The following is a 21,055-nucleotide window of genomic DNA, read 5'->3' as shown; positions in this document are numbered from 1 at the left end:
CCTGAGATGCTGCTGGGCCTGCTGTGTTCATCCAGCCTCACATTTTATTATACAAAAATAATATTTTTCCTTCACCGAACTAGCATGGTGAATAGTAAGCATAGTTAATAAAAGCAAATGTTTGTATCCCTTTCTGAAACAGTGACAAGTTTAGTCTCCTGTGTAGCCTCTGTTCCCACTGGAAAGGGGTCAGTAATGTGTGCTCGCATACCCTTGGCCTACACTTGTCCTTCACGTCTTCTATGAAATAAACCTTGTAGACATGAGTAAAATGTACAGCTATAAAATCAACTGACCTGTGATGGGCTGGTGACATTGATCTCAGGAACAAAGTTGTCCTCAAAGAAGTTGATGATGTTTTCCTTCTGCAGCTCCTTTGTTGGGGTGAGTTTCGGAGGTGGTGGAACTGGAGGGCCTTTTCTGAGCTGGAAAAAGCAGCGTGGAGGGAGAAATAAAACAGAGAGAGGAATGAAAACAAGACTGACACAGAGAGAAACAACAAAGCTCGCAGATCCTGTAATCTAACAGGAACTTGACTGTGAGGACACGTGGACTGAAGTGTTGGAATTCCTGTCCTTTCATTTTAATCGAGTTGTGGAAAAGAACTTAAGAAGAGGCACTTCTGGCACTCAATATTTTCAACGGGCCCATGATTATACGCAGGCAGACAGTTTTTGCGCAGGAACACAAACATAACTTGCTTAATTGTCCTCCCATTTATGAGATCCGGAATATTCAAAATTGCTGGCCACGTTTTAATCCTACTGACTGATTTCACAACAGTCCTGATGGGACAGGCAGGGCATCATGTGGCTTGGAGTCCAGCTGTTGGCAGGGCCCCTGGGACAGAGCTTTTGTTAGTTTCAGGCTTCTGTTCCCAGTCTTTTTATTCTTTATTCATTCACAAGATGAGCGCATCACTGTGTAGGCAGGGTTTATTGACCATTCCTAATTACCCAGAGGACAGTTAACCACATTGCTGTGGGTCTGGAGTCACATGTAGGCCACACCAGGTAAGGATGGCAATTTCTTTCCCTAAAGGATGTTGGTGAACCAGATTTTTTTTATGACAATCGACAATGGATTCACAGCCATCTTCGATTCTTTATTTCCAAACATTTTATTGAATTCAAATTCCACCATCTGCCATGGCGGGATTTGAACCCAGGTCCCCAGAACATTATCTGGGTCTCTGGATTAACAGTCCAGCGATAATACTGCTAGCCCATCACCTCTAAGTCATAGCTATGTTGCCATTAGCGGTAGGAAGCTAACTGCTGCTTCCTGATCACACTAACGAGTCAAAATTGCACTCAGATCCTGATCACATCATTAGCCCGTCCTAAAGGACCCCACCCCCAAGTAGCTATTCTCGCAGGTAAATAACTTGATCAATTTTAGCTTAGTTTTGCATTTGGTGGGGAGAGTGTTTTTGAAAATGTTAGTGGGGCAGTAAGGTGTACAGTTTATGATGTTCATATTTTGGGATGGAACTCTGGTCTGTTGGCGTTGTTGTGGGTGGGTACAAAACTACTAGGTCCGCTGTCCCCTCATTGAACAACAACTTTAAAGGGATTGTGGCCGGGGCAAGTTCTTCAACTGCCTGGGAATGCAAATAGTCTAGAGGACCAGTGGTTAGCACTGCAGCCTCACAGCACCAGGGATCCACGTTCGATTCCACCCTCGGGCGACTGTCTGTGTGGAGTTTGCACATTCTCCCCGTGTCTGCGTGGGTTTCCTCCGGGTGCTCCGGTTTCCTCCCACAGTCCAAAGATGTTTAGGTCAGGGTGGATTGGCCATGGAAAATTGCCCATAGTGTTCAGGGATGTGCAGGCTAGGTGGATTAGCCATGGGAAATGCAGAGGGGGATAGATCGGGGAGGGATACTTTTCAGAGGCTTGGTCAGTGTGGACCCTTTGGGCCGAATGGCCTGTTTCCACACTGTTCTATTGGTCTATAGAAGTAGAAGCCATGCCTGCTGAGAGTTGGCCTATGTTTATGGGCTGTGTAAAGGTGTCAACGTTCCCAAATATTGGGAATTGTTCCAATGAGGAGATAGATTACCTAAAATCCAAGCCTGCACTTCTCTGGAATTTTTGAATCCAGTATGCCACTGGCCTCGTTTCCTTGCCTATCAGTAGATCAGTTAGGCTTATGCAGGCCCAGATTTTTTGTGTGGACTATACGAAAGGCCCAGGTGCACAAACAGGAAAGGGACTAGGTCACTTGCTGTCATTACCTACAGCAACGGATTACTGAGCCTCTGAATACTCGGGCAGAGAACGCAGAAAAGTGGCATCAGGCATTTGTCCCACATAAATGAAGTGTTAAAATTTATCAAGACCCCTGCACCAAAAACATATGCCTGACAGCACTGCACGAATAGTGCATTTGCAACATTTTACATATTTGCACATACATTTTCTTTCCTTCTTCTCATAACTTTGATGTCCATTCTTTATAATCCTTTAAAGCAGTTTTCAATGGTTCAAACTTACCTATGCATAAACGTCTCAGCACAAGAAGTTACACTTCAAGAAGAAAATGTTTGGTTTGCCTGTTCCATTGAATACAACTGCACTATACCTTAATTTGGCATCCCTACCATTTATGTTCTTTTTTTAAACTTTACCTGAGATGGTGACTTGGGACGATTCGGAGTATGAGCTGGTGATGCTGCTAAAGGTGCTAAACTATGGTTAGGACTGGTCACTGGGCTACTGGGTGGAGATGGTTCTTCTGGTGGTGTTGGGGTCTTGGAAATTCTCAATGGGCCTGAGTCACTGTAACAGGACAACAGAAAATACAACTTAAATCAAATAGTGACATTAAAAGAAGATTCAACACTTGCAGAAACATTCATTCTAAACACTAATCTAGACCTAAACAGTGCTTACTTCCTCCATTCACCAGCCGAACACTCTGCACACAAGCTTCTAGGACTTGTGCTGTTGCTATGTGAAGTGTTATTCAAATTAAAGTTAGAGCTTCAACTTTCACTGCAACGCTAAACCACACAGTGCTAGCAACTTTCCCTTGAAAATGCAGCTACAATACATATTTGTATTCTCAACATTTACCCTGAAATGGAGATAAAGTGCAAATGGTTTGGAGACATTTATCCAGAAGGCAATCCTGAGGTTGAAAAGTTTGTTTCATATTGCTTGCTTTAAACTATCTGCTTTTTAATTCTAAAACATAAGCAGGAATTACATTAGACTAATTATAAAGGCTTTAGCTATGTATATAAAAGCAATAACTAAACACGAAGAGCAACAACAGACATCATACAAATGCACGTGGATTAACAGTAACAGTCAGCAGGGACAATATCAAACATTGATCGGGTTTACCAGCTGGCAATAATTTTGCTTCATTTTACTTTTGGGCAGAAGACCAAGATTAAGCCTCATAGCAGGTCTAAAGCTCACATGATTTAGTATTCCTAGCTACAATCAAAATCTAATCATTTGTACTTCAACTCCATCTACGTCAGACAGACTCTTCAATCCTACCTCCAACTCCTTTGTCAACAGTAGCAAAAAAAAGTGTGAAATAATATCAAACATTTGATAATATCCAACTGTCAATCATTGAAAACGTAAAACACCCTTCAGTGAAATTGCTTAAAGATCGCTTCAGAATCCAGTTGTGATTAAATTAGGCTTACAGAAACAGTAACTAAGCAATAACAGAAAATAATGAAACAAGCATTGAGAATGGCCCTTTCAATCATACCCTCTCTTTTCACACCCAACAGACACTCATTCCAATCTCCTTCTACAGCTGTGTACACCTGACCCTCGTGCAGAAGCACTACCAATTGAGCTCCTTCCACAGACCATACATAATCTATCCTTTTACAGATGCTCTCCTTATCATTTAAACTCATTTCATAACCCATGCGTATTGCACTATGTAGTTTCTATTCCACCCACTTAGACTCCTTTCTGTAGCCTGTACACACTCAACTGTTTACTTGATTCTACTCCATCCATTTAATCTCCTTCCACAGCTCTTACTATAGTCCATCATGGAGTCTTACTGGGTTTTATTTTATCTGCAAAAGAAAGCAGGAGTCAGACCCACATTTTGCAGACATCATCATTATTCTGAGATGGTGATGTAAATGTAAAATAGTTTGGAACGTTAATCCAGACAGCAATCCTGAGGTTAAACAGCTTGTTTTGTAATTAAATCATGTACTTCTCAATTCTGTTGTGCCATTCCCTGATGCAATGCCTCCTCCTAGAGAATAAACATGAGCCATTGATATAATGCAGCATGGTAACAAGCTAACAATGAGGGTGTCCTGAGACTTGGTCAAGTACAGTGTAGTTTGAGTATATTAATCGACAGTTTTACAAAAGTGATTGAATGCAGGATTTTGTTTATGTAGCACCTGGATTAGGTGGAGAACCGTGAATCATACAACTGCGCATACGGCGTATTCAGGTTTTGGATACATTTGCATGCACAAACACACAGGCTCACATATACACGAACATACACCTAAACATGTAGCTACATTCAAACACACTACTGCACTTAAAAGTTCCCCAAAACATTTCTGATGTGAAACTTACACATGTATGGCCTCTATTGCCTCGAATGTTGAGGTAACATTTTCCCCACAGGAGACTGTCCAAAGTCATGCATTTATTTTCTAGGTAATGGGATTGCATGAGCATGAATATTAAACCAAAGTTGCATATGGGACTATCTATTTTTCAGCATGCAAGCAATTCTTCCTTTATCTTTAAGAGAGTAAGGGAGGCCTGTTATTAGGAGGTGAGATTCTAGACTTCCATTTCAAGGGATTTTCCTGAACCACTATAGCATATGACATCCAGACATTTACAGATTATACCCTGCAGTGGAGACTTTTCCCCCTCCTCTTTGTATTGTTCTATATTGATAACCTGGATTCAGAACTCAGGCTCAAACATAGTGAAAATCCTGAGATTAACTGTACCTACAATATTAACATTGTGTGTGACTTTAGTGTATTAATATTGATCCTAATTTTCCTAGAAGACTTGAACACTCAATTACACGGTCATTAAGGAATAAGAATAGGCCATTCGGCTTCTTGAGCCTGTTGCAGCATTCAATCAGATTGTAACTGATGTGTAACTAAATGGTAGACCTTCATGGTCTACCACAGCTGGGGTGAACCTGTGCTCTTGGCTTTATTCGCACACACTTGCATCATCTAACCAAGTGAGCTAACCAAACCCTACACAATTTAATAATACCAATAAATGTGAGGTTTTCAAAAAGAAATAGACTACCTCAGTGGTATCTAGTAACAAAACAAGACTGTTATTAGGGGGCAGTGTGAGCAAGAAATTTAAGCAATAATGAAAAGTAAAATTGAGCAGGCAAAAAGCTGGAGGCTTGGTCTGACCCAACCAGTTTCCTGTCTGGAGCAAGGGTTACACTAAAGCTACCCTCCTCCAGATATACAAAACCTACTTTCTTGGGGAACCTCGATCCACTTTGGCCACAGGTGAGGTCCCAGGAGATCTGAAGAATAGCCAGTGTTGTCCCACTGTTTAAGATGGAGAACAAGGATAATCCAGGAAGTTACAGGTCTGTTTGCCTCAAGTCGGTGGTAGAGAAATTGTTGGTAAAGATTCTCAGGGAAAAGATCCAAATGCACCTTAGGAGCAAATGGACTTATTAGTAATAGAAAGCATGGCTTTGTTCAAGGAGGTGGTGCCTCACTAACTTGATTGAGTTTTTTGAGAAGTTGATGAAGATGATTGATGGGGGAAAGGAGTTGGTGTTTTCTACTTCAGTAATGCATTTGGCAAGGTCCCTCATGGCAGACTGCTACAAAAGGTGAAGTCACATGGTATCAGGGGTGAGCTGGCTGGATGGATACAGAATTGGCTTAGTCATAGGAGGCCGAGGGTAGCGGTGGAGTGGAGGGCTATGACTAGTGGTGTTCCACAGGGATCATTGCTGGGACCTCTGCTGTTCATAGTCTACATAAATGATTTGAAGGAAAGGGTAACTGGTCTAATTAGTAAATTTGCAGACAAATCAAAGATTGCTGGAGTTGCGGATAGTGAGGAGGATTGTCAAAGGATTGTCGCAGCAGGATATAAATCAGTTGGAGGCATGGGCAGAAAAATGGCAGTGGAGTTTAATCCAGACAAATGTGAGGTGATGCATTTTGGAAGGTCCAGTACAGGTGGAAATTATACAGGGAATGGCAGAACCCTTACGAGTATTGATATGTAGAGGGATCTGGGTGTACAGGTCTACAGATCACTGAAGGTGGCTGTGCAGGCAGATAAGGTAGTAAACAAAAAGCTTATGGCATGCTTGTAAGGGGCATTGAACATAAGGATAGGCAAGTTATGTTGCAGCTTATGTGCAACTTTAGTTAGGCCACACTTTGGAATATTGCATACAGTTCTGGTCACCACACTACCAGAAGGATGACATAACACAGTGCGGAGCTTTCCTGCTCGTCTGATGCTGCTTGGTCTGCTGTGTTCATCTAGCTCCACACTGTGTTATCTCAGATTCCAGCATCAGCAGTTCTTAATATCTCACCAGAAGGATGCGGATGCCTTGGAGTGGGTACAGGTAAGGTTTACCAGGAATTTGCCTGGTATGAGGGATTTGAGCTATGAAGGAAGGTTGGACAGACTGGATTTATTTTCACTGGAATGTAGGAGGTGAGGGATGAACTAATAGAAATTTATAGGGTTGTGAATGGCATAGATAGAGTAGAAAGTATGAGGCCTTTTCCCAGGTGGAGTGGTCAAATGCGAGGGGGCACAGGTTCAAGGTGCTGAGGTAGGGGAGGGTAGTGGAGTTTAAAAGAGATGTTCAAGGCAAGTTTTTCATACAAAAGGTGGTAAGTGCCTAGAATGGGCTGCCAGATGAGATTAAAGAAACAGACACAATAGCAGCATTCAGGAAGCACCTGAACGAATATGTGAATAGAAGGAAATAGAGGGATATGGATCCTGTAAGTGAAGACTGTTTTAGTATGGAAGGGCAAAATGTGTCAGCACAGACTTGGAGGGCTGAAGGGCCTGTTCCTGTGCTGTCTTTGTTCTCTGAACGTAAAACAGTCGTCTACGTTTGTCCAAAAAGTTGTGCAAGTTTATTTGAAACCGAGGCATTGATGGATTTAAGTTTTCAATACATACGATACCTTGGTGCACCTTGGATACTAAATGCCTTATCAGCATGCTGCTCTCCGAGTTTACTCATGATTTCATAGAGTTTGTGAAACAGCTAGAAAACAGAAAGGTACAAGTGTGACATAAACACTCAAAGTGTCATGAGCAGGTATTCTTAGTTCTAGACTCTCAATATAGTCTTCAATGAATAACACAAGGAAACATCAGAGTGTAATTGCTACAAGATGCTCACTCCCTGCAGAAGCCCATCTATTGTTCAGTAATTAAGTGAAAATACCATTCATATTATAAAGGATTCCTCTTTAAACCACAAAAATAGAGATTAAAAGAGTGTAGATTTTGAGGACACAGTGCATTGAGCAGCAGGAGAGTTTATTCCAGCATTGAGATCAGTGGGTCCAAGAATGATGAGAGCCAGGAATTAGATCTGTTCACTGGTGAAATCCCTGAAATATACTGCAGTCTTACAAAGTTTTATTTCAGCTTCAAATCACATTATATATTTCAAGGTTTTGCTTATAATTTTCAATGATTTTTTTAATGCAAATAATTTATACCGTTGTCTGTACAAGGTGAGAGAAATAGAACAAAGTTATTTGGAATAATGATGGATAATGATCCATTAAATATTAAAGAATAATCTTTAGCACTGATGAGGTGAGTTCTGAGGAAATATTAGAGAGATCAGCAGAGAACACCTTGAGAGGAGAGAAGCTTCATTTAGGTGTGCAAATGATTAAATGACACGCCCAGAATATTACCTCATAGTAGGTGAAGGATATAGAATGCACCAGACAAAATAAGTTGCTGGAAAAGTGCATTTAAAACAGGTATTACAAAGAACTTCTTTACTCAAGGCCATTGATTGCCAAAAGTGTTAGCCAGGAACTAGTCAGGAGATTGAGATACTGGTGTGAGAAGTGAATTAATGTACAGGTCTATAGGGTATGTGACTTAAGAGCCCCAGCCAAGTATGCTTCCCAACCCTCCCACCAGAATAAGCACAACAATGCTCAGGGGAACACAGAGTACACTGAAGAGTCAGCAGTGACGTCACTGGGCTTTACCTGAAATAAAAAGGGTGTGGCAAGAATCATCTGTGAACAAAGGTGCAATGCTGTGAGCCAGGGGGCTTTCATACTGATGTGAGGAATCAACAAATTTCATAAATATCAGGCATGAATTCTGTCACTCACTCATCATTGTGTTCATCGCTGAACTCTGGATGCTATGTATCACTTGACAACTTGACATAAATGTGTTCGCAACCCCTCTCCCAAACCACTAAGCACAATGGTGTGCTCTAAAGCGCCACACTGATTGGTCGCTTCACGGAAACATTATCCCATCAGTACCAACGCCTGTAGGGAAAGGCCACCATCTGTGTCTTTTCAGCCACAAAACACCAAGGGGCTGGAAACTATACTAAGCAGCTTTGGCTGTATGTTTGTCATATAATGAATCCTGCAAATATTAACTGCAAGTCTCGTGAGTTGCATGCAGTACTGGGAATTGCTTTGACCACTGGAGTTGTTGAGCCACGTCTCATGTCTCACTGCTTCCTTCCAAAGCCCCGATCCCAGCAGGAAATTCGTGCGGGATCATTCCTTCAGATCACCAGCATTATTGGGTTCTCAGCCCAATATCAGCTTTGACTCACCATTGAACTGCCTCCCATCTGCCCTGTGCAGTACAAAGTGATATAGATGAGTTAAGTGTGTGGGCAAAGATTTGGCAAATGGTGTGTAATGTGGCAAAAAGTGCAATTGTCCATTTTTGCTGAAAGATTGAAAAAGGATCATGATCCTTAATTGTTGAGCGATTGTAGAACTTTGATTTGCAGAGGGATTTGGATATCCTAGTGCATGGATTGAAAAAATATTATGAAGGATGTACAGCAAGTAAATGGAAAGCTCTTAGAATGTTACTTTTTATTGTATATAAAAGCAGGAGGGCTAGTTATTCTGCATTTTATACAGGGCATGGCGAGACCACATCTGGAGTACTGTGTACAGTATGAGTTAGATCTTACTTAAGGGAGGATGTAAAGTCATTGGACAAATTTCAGAGGAGGTTTACTAGATGAATACCTAGAATGGGCAGGTTGTCTTGTGAGGAAAGGTTGGACTGGCTAGGCTTGTATCTGCTGGAGTTAAGATGAGTAAGAGGTGACTTATTTCAAACATACAAGATCTTGAGGGACTTTGATAGCATAAACATTGACAGAATGTTTCCTATTGGACCATAAGATCATAAAACATTGGAGGAGAAGTAGGTCACCAAGCTCGGTCTGCCATTCAATGAGGTCATCTGATAATCTCCAACTCCACTTTTTCATTTATTCCATAACCTTTGATGACCTTAATGATTATAAATATGTCTATCTCAACCTTGTATATACTTAACAACCCAGTTTCATCAGTACTATGTGGTACAAAGTACCAGCCTCAGAGAAAAAGTCTGAAATAACTCCACAGAGGCCGGTATCCCATCATCATCACCCTTTATTTACATGAGGAGAGTCCTTGACACTGACACAGCTTCCTCAGAGCCAGCTCTCAGACTGAACAGGATGTCTGACACTCCTGTTTCTGTCTGTTAGCCAGGGCTCCCCAATTGGACCAGATTAACAGCCCCAGTCAGGGAACTCACATTCTATGAGATCCACCTGGCTGACCTCATTACCATCCCAACAGAGTGTAGAATAGGAATCACTGTTTAAAACAAAAGAGAGTCAAGACAGGAGCGAGGTGAACTTCTATTCTCAGAGAATCATGATTCTTTGGAATTCTTTTCCAGAAAATGTAGTGGGAGCACAGCCTTTGATTATTTTTAAGGCAGAGGTAGACAGACTCTTGATAAGCAAGGAGGTGAAAGGTTAACTGAGGTAGGCAGAAATGCAGAGTGATGAAATCAGGCAGGATCCTATTATGTAACAGAGCAAGGTTGAGATACTGAATGACCTTCTCCTTAATTCGTATAGTTTTATGTATAAAGGGTTCATGTGAATACGTAAACAAAATATAGTTTATATCATCATTGGGAAGTCAAAGAATCATAGAGATGTACAGATGGGAACAGCCTTCCGGTCCAACTCGTCCATGCTGAACTGATATCCGAAATTAATCTAGTCATATTTGCAAGCCCACATCCCTCTAAACCCTCCCTATTCATGTACCCATCCAGATGCCTTTAAAATGGTGTAATTGTACCAGCGTCCATCACTTCCTCTGGCAGCTTATTCTGTACACACACCACCCTCTGTGTGAAAACATTGCTCCTTAGGTCCCTTTTAAATCTTTCCCTCTCAGCTTAAACCTATACCCTCTAGTTTTGGACTCGTGTACACTGGGAAAAAGATATTACCTACTCACCCTATCCATGACCCTCATGATTTAATAAAACTGTATAAGGTCACCATGATGGAAGATCGCGTGGCCACTAGGAAATGGTTCCTTCTAGCAAATGTAACATGTTGACCATTATATAGTTCGTGTTTCCTATGTTCAAATTAAAAAGGTAAGTTTGATCCTACAATCAAAAGATGCCTCCAATTTTACCAGCCTTGCTCCTGAACCAATTACAGAATACCCTGCATGAACTGGACCTGTCGAACATCTCTGTAGTCAAAGTGCAGAATTGACCCAAGGAGAACCTGTAGCTATAGCCCCCTCTAAGGACAGAAAAATCTCATCCATGTGGTGCAGTATTAACATCTAAGGTTACCACATTGCTGCTATAAACTTGGGTGAGTAGATTAACAATACCCACATTCAATTATTTGCCTAGTTGTATTACATTAGGTCTTCGAATAACTAACAGACCATGTACTGTAACAACTACATAACTGATTGTGTCCATGACAAGATCAATGAATCAAAGCTGCAAGCATTTACAATCCCCACCACTTACATCATCCAAATTTTCCTGCATATCAGCTAAAGTAGTTAAATGGCACTTACCATTGTCCATTACCTTCAGAATCAATTGTAAGAAGGCACCACTTCTGGTACATTAAGAGCAAATTCAGATTGTCCAAGTAGCTACATGCTCCTAATTTGAAGCTCGGTTAACATGTCATTAGCTTATTTCATGTGATCTCACCATCTGTAATTTCACCATCCAACAAACCACCCTATAAACCCCACACTGTAGCCTCTGTTGTTAGCAAACAAGGTCAAAGACGTCTTCTTTCATGACCTGCTGAAACCTAGACTATTAGTCCTGGTGTGTGGGAGAAAGAATTGGGAAATAAAAAACAGTAATCTAATGTACAAAGAAACAAGGTGCAGGAGTAGGCCATTCAGCCCTTCAAGCCTGCTCTGCCAACCCAAATGGCTAATTCTCATCATGCCCTTTTAATACCTAAAAATGTATCAATCGCTGTCTTGATTATACTTTGAGACCCAGCAGTGAACTCCGGACGATGGTCAACCTCAGTCCTAATGGCTCACTCTATATCCTGATTGTGTGACTGTTTCTACATTCTTCAGCTAGAGGACACATCTTCCCTTCAAATACCCCATTAGAATTTATACATTTCAATTAGATCCCCTCTCATTCTCCTAAACTCAAACGACTGCAGACCCAGTAGAAGGAAAATCTCTCTGGATAGGACAGCCCTGCCATTTTCTGGTACCAGCCTAGTAAACCTTTGTTGCAATCCATCGATGGCAACTATATCCTTTCTTAGGTCCAGAGATAAAAACTGCCTGCGTTACTCCAAGAGTGGGCTTACAAAAGCCCTGTATTAGTGTAGTAAGACATGTCTACTTTTGAACTCAAATCACATAACAATAGACTAGATTAATGAAAGTTGAGATAGAGGACATAATAACCACTGTATTCATCAGCACTCTTCAACTCCCTTATCATACTGATGGTGGGTCAGACTGCTCTCGTGCTCTCTTTCTGTCTCTGTTGGAGCATTTCGATAGTAATGGCACAAGGGCAACTCAACAGAGTGACAAATGGAGGGACATGGATGAAAATTCCTTCCATATTTCAAAACATATCTTAGTTACATCAGCGTTCATGTATAGTGTAAAAATTGCATTGATCTCAACTGTTAAGGGAGGCTGAATAAACAAACTATTAATATCTGTCAAATTAGCAAAAGACCGAACACAGAGCAGCTCTTTCAGTACCTGTCTTACCCTCAGTGTATCTGAGGTAAAGCCCACTCACCACTGCAATCTCCTTGTGAAATTTTGACTCTATACAGCTGATGTTTCTGAAGGTGCTGACATAGAAACCAATTCGGCTGTAAGAGAAAACATGACTGGTCAGCGAAGCTCATCTTATTTCAATTGTACATAAAAGAAACGAAATCATATCATGTGATTTTCAATATGAAGCAGACCTTTAATATTGACTTTAGCCTTCCAAAGTCAGGCCTTCATGGAGATAATTAGAACTGCAAATGCTGGAGTCTGAGATAATACAGTGTGGCTAGCTGGAGGAACACAGCAGGCCAGGCAGCATCAGAGGAGCGAGAAAGCTGGTTAACCATTTTTATTTTACAGTGGTGATGTATTGAGATTTCTCGTTTATGAAAGGGCTTTGATTCAGGAAAACTGACGTTTCAGGTCGGGACCCTTCTTCAGAAAATTTTCCAATTTTCCGAAGCAGGATCCCAACCTGAAACGTCAGCTTTCCTGCTCCTCTGATGCTGCCTGGCTCGCTGTGTTCCTCCAGCTCCACACAGGCTTTCACACATGCACTGAAGGCTGGGTTTAATACTGTGACTGGATTTCCTCCAACACCCCACTCCCATAATTGGAAAAGTCAGGGTTGAACTTGCTTTAATAAAACAGGTGCTGAAGGAACGCAGTAGGCCTGGCAGTGTCCACGAGAAGAGAAATAGAAATGAAGTTTTGCATCTGCCATGGCTGCTCTTCAGTTCTGAAGAAGAGTCACAAAACATGAACTCAGTTTCTGTGTCCACAGGAGCTGCCAGATCTGCTGAGAACATTGTATTTTTATTTCAAATTGCCAGCATCTGCAGTATTTCATGTGAGTGGGCCTGCTTTTTTCTGAAACTCACATTTTCTGAACATTTTATATCTTTCAGTTCAATAAATCTAGAAGATCCTTAATAAAAAGACACATTTTCAGAAAAATTTTTCTGACTCTAAAGATTTCCCACTCACTTCAGGCCAGTACAGAGAGAGGCCGAGTGGCAGCTGAGAGTTGGCAATTTTGAAATTTGGTCGGGTCCGGTGCTGGCGGTGGGGAAGCTGTGGTGGAGGCACATCATGCTGATGTCGGCGAGGTGGGCCCAGCAGCGAGAGATGCAACTATGATGTTGGTGGGTCCTGCGCAGGCAATGGTGATGCGGTGGAGGAGGGCATTCAGCACTGCAGTGAAAGATGGCACCTGAAGAGTGGCGTCTTCAGCATTGGTTGGGTCTGATGCAGATGGTGGCGAGGGGTTGGAGGAGGGATGGTGATGCAGGCATTGAGGACGATGAGCTGGCTCAGCACCAATGGACTCTCATTAAGCTGTATCTTTCTTATTTTCTTCCTTATTCTTAAACTATTCAAAATGGTACCAGATCATGGCAACATGGAAAAGCTTTTCTCTGTATTTTACTGATTTTATCATTATAAAATACACACGACAATGAAAATCATTCATTCATTTATTCCTGGCTCACAGCAATTGAAATTTTGTTATTCGTTCATGGCGTGTGGATGTAGCTGCCTAGACCAACATTTATTGCCCATCCCCAATCATCTTTCTAAGTCATTACGAACTGCCTTCTTGAATCACTGCAGTCTTTGGTGTGCATGGACACCCAAAATTGTGCTAGCAAAGGAGCTCTGAGGTTTTGATCATGGCGAAACAGTCTGGAGCGGACAAGGGAGCCATGGAGAGAGTGGTCCCTCCGGAAAGACCACTCTCTCCGTGACTCCATTGTCTGGTCCACACTCCCCTCCAGCCCCGCCACCCCCAGCTCTTTTCCCTGCAACCGAAGCATGTGCTACACCTGCCCCTACACCTCCCCCCTCACGCCCATCCCAGGCCATAAGAACACTTTTCACATCAAACAGATGTTCACCTTCACATCTATTAATGTGACTTACTGTATCCGCTGTTCCTGTTGTGCCCTCCTCTACATCGGGGAAACCAAGCGGAGGCTTGGGGACAGCTTTGCAGAACACCTACGCTCAGCTCACAACAAACAACTACACCTCCCAGCCGCAAACCATTTCAACTCCCCCCCATCCCCAACACTCCTCAGACGACATGTCCATCCTGGGCCTCCTACATTGCCACAATGACGCCACCCGAAAAATGCAGGAACAGCATCTCATATTTCGCTTAGGAACCCTGCAGCCAAATGATATCAATGTGGACTTCACAAGCTTCAAAATCTCCCCTTCCCCGACCACATTCCAAAACCAGCCCAGCTAGTCCCTACCTCCCTAACCATTCCTCCCGCCTCAAGCCCCACCCCTATCTCCTACACACTAACCTCATCCCCCCACCTTGACCTCCCTGGACTGACCCCTGGACTGACTTATCCCCTCCCTAACTCTCCACCTACATTCACTTTCACTGGCTCTAACCCCGACTCTTTGATCTGTCTGTCTCCTCTCACCCTATCTTCTCCTTTATCGATCTTCTATCTGCCTCCCCCTGTCTCCCTATTTATTTCAGAATCCCCTTCCACGCCCCCATTTCTGAAGAAGGGTCCCGAACCAAAATGTCAAGTTTTCGGCTGCTCTGATGCTGCTTGGCCTGCTGTGTTCATCCAGCTCCACACCATGTTACCTCAGATTCTCCAGCATCGGCAGTTCCTACTACCCCTGCACTCTCTGTTTGAAGGGTCTCCCCTGTTTTGAATGCGCTGTACCAGATATATGCTTTCTTCTTTTTCTTGAACTCTCAATGTCCCTTGACATCCAGGATTCCATGGGCTTGCTGCCCTTGCCCTTCACTCTTACAGGAACACACTGACCTTGAACTCACTCTGTACTAATTTTAAATGGCACCCACTTTCCAAATGTAGACTTCTCTGCAATTAGCTGCTACCAGTCTGAGTTTGCCAGGTCCTGTTTAATGAATGTTTAATAAATTGGCCTTCCACCAGTTTAGACACTTGTGCACTATCTTTAGCCCTTTCCACAACGACTTTGAAACTTACAGAGTTATGGTCACTATCCGCAAAATGCTCACTCATTTACACTTCAATCACTTGATCGGCTACATTCCCTCGGATTAAGTCTAACACTGTCCCATCTCTGGTTGGACTATCTACATACTGGCACTAATGCTCCCCAGGATGCACTTTAAAAATTCCACCGTGTCTAATCCTTTCACACCAAAGTGATCCTAGTTAATGTTAGCAAAGTTGCAATCCCTGATACCTATTTCTCTGCACATCTGCTCCACTATCTCCATCTTACTGTTGACAGGCCAATAGTATAAACCAAATAAGTGATCAACCCTTTTTTATTACTAGGTTCTATCCAGATGGGCTTATTTGAAAAGCCTTCTACGACATCCTCCCTCATTACTGCAGTGATGGTTTCCTTAATCAATAACACAATGCGCCTATCTCTCCTACACGCACCCGCACTCACCATGCCTTAAACTTCTCTACCCTGAATGTTGAGTTGCCAGTTTCCTTAAAACATTTCTCAGTGATTGCAACAATACCATATTCTCATGTGCTCATCAAAGTTCCAAGTTCACCCACCTTGCCAGCCAAACACCTATCATTACAAAAGCTTTCCTGACCTCCCATGCAGCTTCTCAGCCTCCTGGACTATCCTAACATTCCTTCTGTACTTGATGGGCCTTGCTCCTGGATTTACATTAACTCTGTGCCTCATCTCCCTTCCAAACATATTTAAAACCTTGCCAACAGGATGAGCAAACCTCCCAGCAAGGATATTGGACCATTCCAGCTCCGCCCACGGCCGACGCCGACGGAACCCCGCCCACGGCCGACGCCGACGGAACCCCGCCCACGGCCGACGGAACCCCGCCCACGGCCGACGACATCATCGCTCCGCCCACAACCTCCACAGCCTGCAACCCCAGAGGAGACAGCCACCCTGAGCCCTGCCGAATCTTCACCATCCCCCCAGACCTCCCACTGACTGAGGACGAACGGTCAGTCCTGATCAAGGGGCTCACCTTTGTCCCCCTACAACCACACATCAACGAATACCAGTCACGGTCGGACATAGAGCAGTTTTTCCGCCGTCTTCGCCTGCATGCCTACTTCTTCAACCGGGAACCCAACCCTCCTTCCACTGACCCCTTCACCCGCTTCCAACACAAGTCCTCCTCCTGGACACCACCCCCAGGCCTCCTACCCTCCCTCGACCTCTTCATCTCCAACTGCCGTCGAGACATTAACCGCCTCAACCTCTCCACCCCTCTCACCCACTCCAACCTCTCCCCCGCAGAACGGGCAGCCCTCCGCTCCCTCCGCTCCAACCCCAACCTCACCATCAAACCCGCAGACAAGGGTGGCGCAGTGGTAGTATGGCGTACTGACCTCTACATCGCCGAGGCCAGACGCCAACTCTCCGACACCACCTCCTACCGCCTCCTCGATCATGACCCCACACCCGAGCACCAAACCATCATCTCTAACACCATTCATGACCTCATCACCTCAGGGGACCTCCCACCCACAGCCTCCAACCTCATTGTTCCCCAACCCCGCACAGCCCGTTTCTATCTCCTTCCCAAAATCCACAAACCTGCCTGCCCTGGTCGACCCATCGTCTCAGCCTGCTCCTGCCCCACCGAACTCATCTCCACCTATCTGGACTCCATTTTCTCCCCTTTGGTCCAGGAACTCCCCACCTATGTCCGTGACACCACCCACGCCCTCCACCTCCTCCAGGACTTCCAATTCCCTGGCCCCCAACACCTCATATTCACCATGGACGTCCAGTCCCTGTACACCTGCATTCCGCATGGAGATGGCCTCAAGGCCCTCCGCTTCTTCCTGTCCCGCAGGCCCGACCAGGCCCCCTCCACCGACACTCTCATCCGCCTAGCGGAACTCGTCCTCACACTCAACAACTTCTCTTTTGACTCCTCCCACTTCCTACAGACTAAGGGGGTGGCCATGGGCACCCGCATGGGCCCCAGCTATGCCTGCCTCTTTGTAGGTTACGTGGAACAGTCCATCTTCCGCACCTACACAGGCCCCAAACCCCACCTCTTCCTCCGGTACATTGATGACTGTATCGGCGCCGCCTCTTGCTCCCCAGAGGAGCTCGAACAGTTCATCCACTTCACCAACACCTTCCACCCCAACCTTCAGTTCACCTGGGCCATCTCCAGCACATCCCTCACCTTCCTGGACCTCTCAGTCTCCATCTCAGGCAACCAGCTTGTAACTGATGTCCATTTCAAGCCCACCGACTCCCACAGCTACCTAGAATACACCTCCTCCCACCCACCCTCCTGCAAAAACTCCATCCCCTATTCCCAATTCCTCCGCCTCCGCCGCATCTGCTCCCACGATAAGACATTCCACTCCCGCACATCCCAGATGTCCAAGTTCTTTAAGGACCGCAACTTCCCCCCCACGGTGATTGAGAACGCCCTTGACCGCGTCTCCCGCATTTCCCGCGACACATCCCTCACACCCCGCCCCCGCCACAACCGCCCCAAGAGGATCCCCCTCGTTCTCACACACCACCCTACCAACCTCCGGATACAACGCATTATCCTCCGACACTTCCGCCATTTACAATCCGACCCCACCACCCAAGACATTTTTCCATCCCCACCCCTGTCTGCTTTCCGGAGAGACCACTCTCTCCGTGACTCCCTTGTTCGCTCCACACTGCCCTCCAACCCCACCACACCCGGCACCTTCCCCTGCAACCGCAGGAAATGCTACACTTGTCCCCACACCTCCTCCCTCACCCCCATCCCAGGCCCCAAGATGACATTCCACATTAAGCAGAGGTTCACCTGCACATCTGCCAATGTGGTATACTGCATCCACTGTACCCGGTGCGGCTTTCTCTACATTGGGGAAACCAAGCGGAGGCTTGGGGACCGCTTTGCAGAACACCTCCGCTCAGTTCGCAACAAACAACTGCACCTCCCAGTCGCAAACCATTTCCACTCCCCCTCCCATTCTCTTGATGACATGTCCATCATGGGCCTCCTGCACTGCCACAATGATGCCACCCGAAGGTTGCAGGAACAGCAACTCATATTCCGCCTGGGAACCCTGCAGCCATATGGTATCAATGTGGACTTCACCAGTTTCAAAATCTCCCCTTCCCCCACTGCATCCCTAAACCAGCCCAGTTCATCCCCTCCCCCCACTGCACCACACAACCAGCCCAGCTCTTCCCCCCCACCCACTGCATCCCAAAACCAGTCCAACCTGTCTCTGCCTCCCTAACCGGTTCTTCCTCTCACCCATCCCTTCCTCCCACCCCCAGCCGCACCCCCAGCTACCTACTAACCTCATCCCACCTCCTTGACCTGTCCGTCTTCCCTGGACTGACCTATCCCCTCCCTACCTCCCCACCTACACCCTCTCCACCTATCTTCTTTGCTCTCCATCTTCGGTCCGCCTCCCCCTCTCTCCCTATTCATTCCAGTTCCCTCCCCCCATCCCCCTCTCTGATGAAGGGTCTAGGCCCGAAACGTCAGCTTTTGTGCTCCTGAGATGCTGCTTGGCCTGCTGTGTTCATCCAGCCTCACATTTTATTATCTTGGAATCTCCAGCATCTGCAGTTCCCATTATCTCAGGTGCAAGCTGGCCAGCTTGTACAGGTCCCATCTGTAGAATCATAGACTTTAGGTGCATAGAATCCCTATAGTGTAGAAGGAGACCATTTTCCCATTGGGTCCACACCTCTGAACAGCATCCTACCCTGACCCAACACCCTACCACAATCCCTGTGACTCTGAACTTCCCATGGCTAACCCACCTATCTAGCACATCACTGGATACTATGATACAATTTAGCATGGCCAATCTACCTAACCTACACATCTCTGGACCTGTCTATTATAATTGGAAATGTCGAAAGACCTGTCACTCCTCATCTTTCAGCTTCTTTCCCCCTTACCAAAGTAGGAGTCAACTACAATACGCTGAAAAAAGAAGAAAAGAGCATTTCTTCATCCTCCTCACCAAACTCTCTCATACTTAGCAAACTCCCACTTTATACACTGTACAATCAAAACACTTAGTGCAGAAAAGTAGCACTAAGAGAGACCTCTAGTTACATTTTCTGAAACCAATCGACTCAAGCATAAGAAAAAAGTATTAAACCAGCCACTAGTTAACTAGCTACATCTCCTTTCCAAGCTAGTTAACTCATGAATTAATACGCTACTACAACTTCTCTTAACGTTTTAATATTTAGTACATTGCAAATTTAAAGAAAGAACCAGCCTTAAAAATAAACCATACCTCGGTACCTTCTCTTATGTTTCAATATTTATCCAATTTCTGTCCAACAGTTAGAACATCTTCTGCATCAGCCAAGGCATTCCATGCTTCAAGAACCTTTTGCATAAATAAATGTTTCCCGCTCACTCTCCATATAAATTGATGATCCATTGTCACTAACTACAAGTTCAATCTTTCTTTAATCATCCCATCAAACCCATTCATAAATTTTATGATCCACGTTTCAGTATTTTCAACATTCTCTATCCAAGTGGTTCAGATATTGCCTGCAATTGTGTTTATTAACACTCATGCCTCCCAAGGTACATCATCCAAGGATGTGGAAGTCTTTCCAAAATTGAGCACTGAAAACTCAACACAATAGTCAAACTGCATAGGACACAATTGCCATTACCTCTGTTGGTCCTTGATATTGCTTCAGAAGTTCAAAATGTTATTTACTATCTTTTATGACTTTATCAAACATTTCTGTTCTTTAACGTGCACTCTTAAACATGGCATGTTAATAGCCATTTTATTATTGTCTCCAAATGCATAATCTCACATTTATACATATAAATATGGCATCTTCCACCTTTTGACCCATTTCACTAATTCTGTCTACTCACTGGGAGATGATACAGTGAGGTTCAGTGTGACCCTCCTTCTAGGTTCCTCTTTTCTAACATTGGCAAATGTGAAACGCCAAGATGTGCGGTTGACACCTGTGACATGGTGGAAAAGCATGCACAAGGACTTATCTCTCATACATTGCACCCCCAACATTGTGCGTCAATGAGTTTTCACCATGGGAGAAGCAGCAGCCCTATCTGCTCCAGGGAAACGAGAGGTTATAGGTAATTACATTTGATTAGGTTACATGCCCACGATGGTGCCACCAGAAACTCACTGTGCTATTTTAATGTGCTCCAGTGGACAGGCAGCAACATATGCCTGTCAAGGCCAATACACCACAGGATCAGGCTGCAAACTTATTCAGGGGTTTTCAAAGGAAATGACAGTAAGGTTCTTATCAATCAAACTCAGTGCAGGACCAGGGGCTTGAAATGATGTGTTTAGCCTCTTTTTAAAAAATGCAGTAATCCTTCATCTTCCACAAGGAAATCTTGGATCATCACAGGGATCTCCATGATTCAACTTTGCAGCTGAATCCAGGTATTATCTGCTTTCTGCGCAACGTCTGAGTCAAACAAATGCTTACTGATATTCCAATCAGAAGGGGTAGGGATTCAACCAGCAGCATTTAAATGAGATTAAATGAGATTAGGTTAACTCAAGTTTTTCTTTTGCTGTAAGACCACCCACCCCAAACCATTACCCCACCATCCTCCCATTTCAAGTCATGCCAAAAATGTTGAATTCTGACTGAAGCGCAAACTAAGTGATGTACATATTGAGCTGATGGAAGCCACAACTGAATCACTGTCATTGATGTGAATGACAAACCTGGTTAGACTTCTTCTGG

The 21,055-nt window shown here is 44.4% G+C and overlaps 1 protein-coding gene across 5 annotated transcripts in view; it reads right to left on the bottom strand.

Annotated features, from left to right (window-relative positions):
• The window catches only part of amph (amphiphysin), a 208,070-nt gene that overhangs the window by 75,869 nt on the left and 111,146 nt on the right, over positions 1–21,055 (bottom strand). For all 5 annotated transcript variants that reach the window (XM_059645826.1, XM_059645824.1, XM_059645825.1 and 2 more), the window contains 4 exons: positions 12,357–12,432; positions 7,181–7,263; positions 2,633–2,783; positions 297–425 (listed from right to left, as the gene is read on the bottom strand). In XM_059645826.1, the coding sequence (XP_059501809.1) occupies positions 297–425; positions 2,633–2,783; positions 7,181–7,263; positions 12,357–12,432 (439 nt within the window). The remainder of the gene's footprint in view (positions 1–296; positions 426–2,632; positions 2,784–7,180; positions 7,264–12,356; positions 12,433–21,055) is intronic.

This window comes from Stegostoma tigrinum, chromosome 5, assembly GCF_030684315.1.
Source record: "Stegostoma tigrinum isolate sSteTig4 chromosome 5, sSteTig4.hap1, whole genome shotgun sequence".
Lineage (NCBI taxonomy): Eukaryota > Metazoa > Chordata > Chondrichthyes > Orectolobiformes > Stegostomatidae > Stegostoma > Stegostoma tigrinum.
This window is presented reverse-complemented; position numbering and strand designations above follow the sequence as displayed.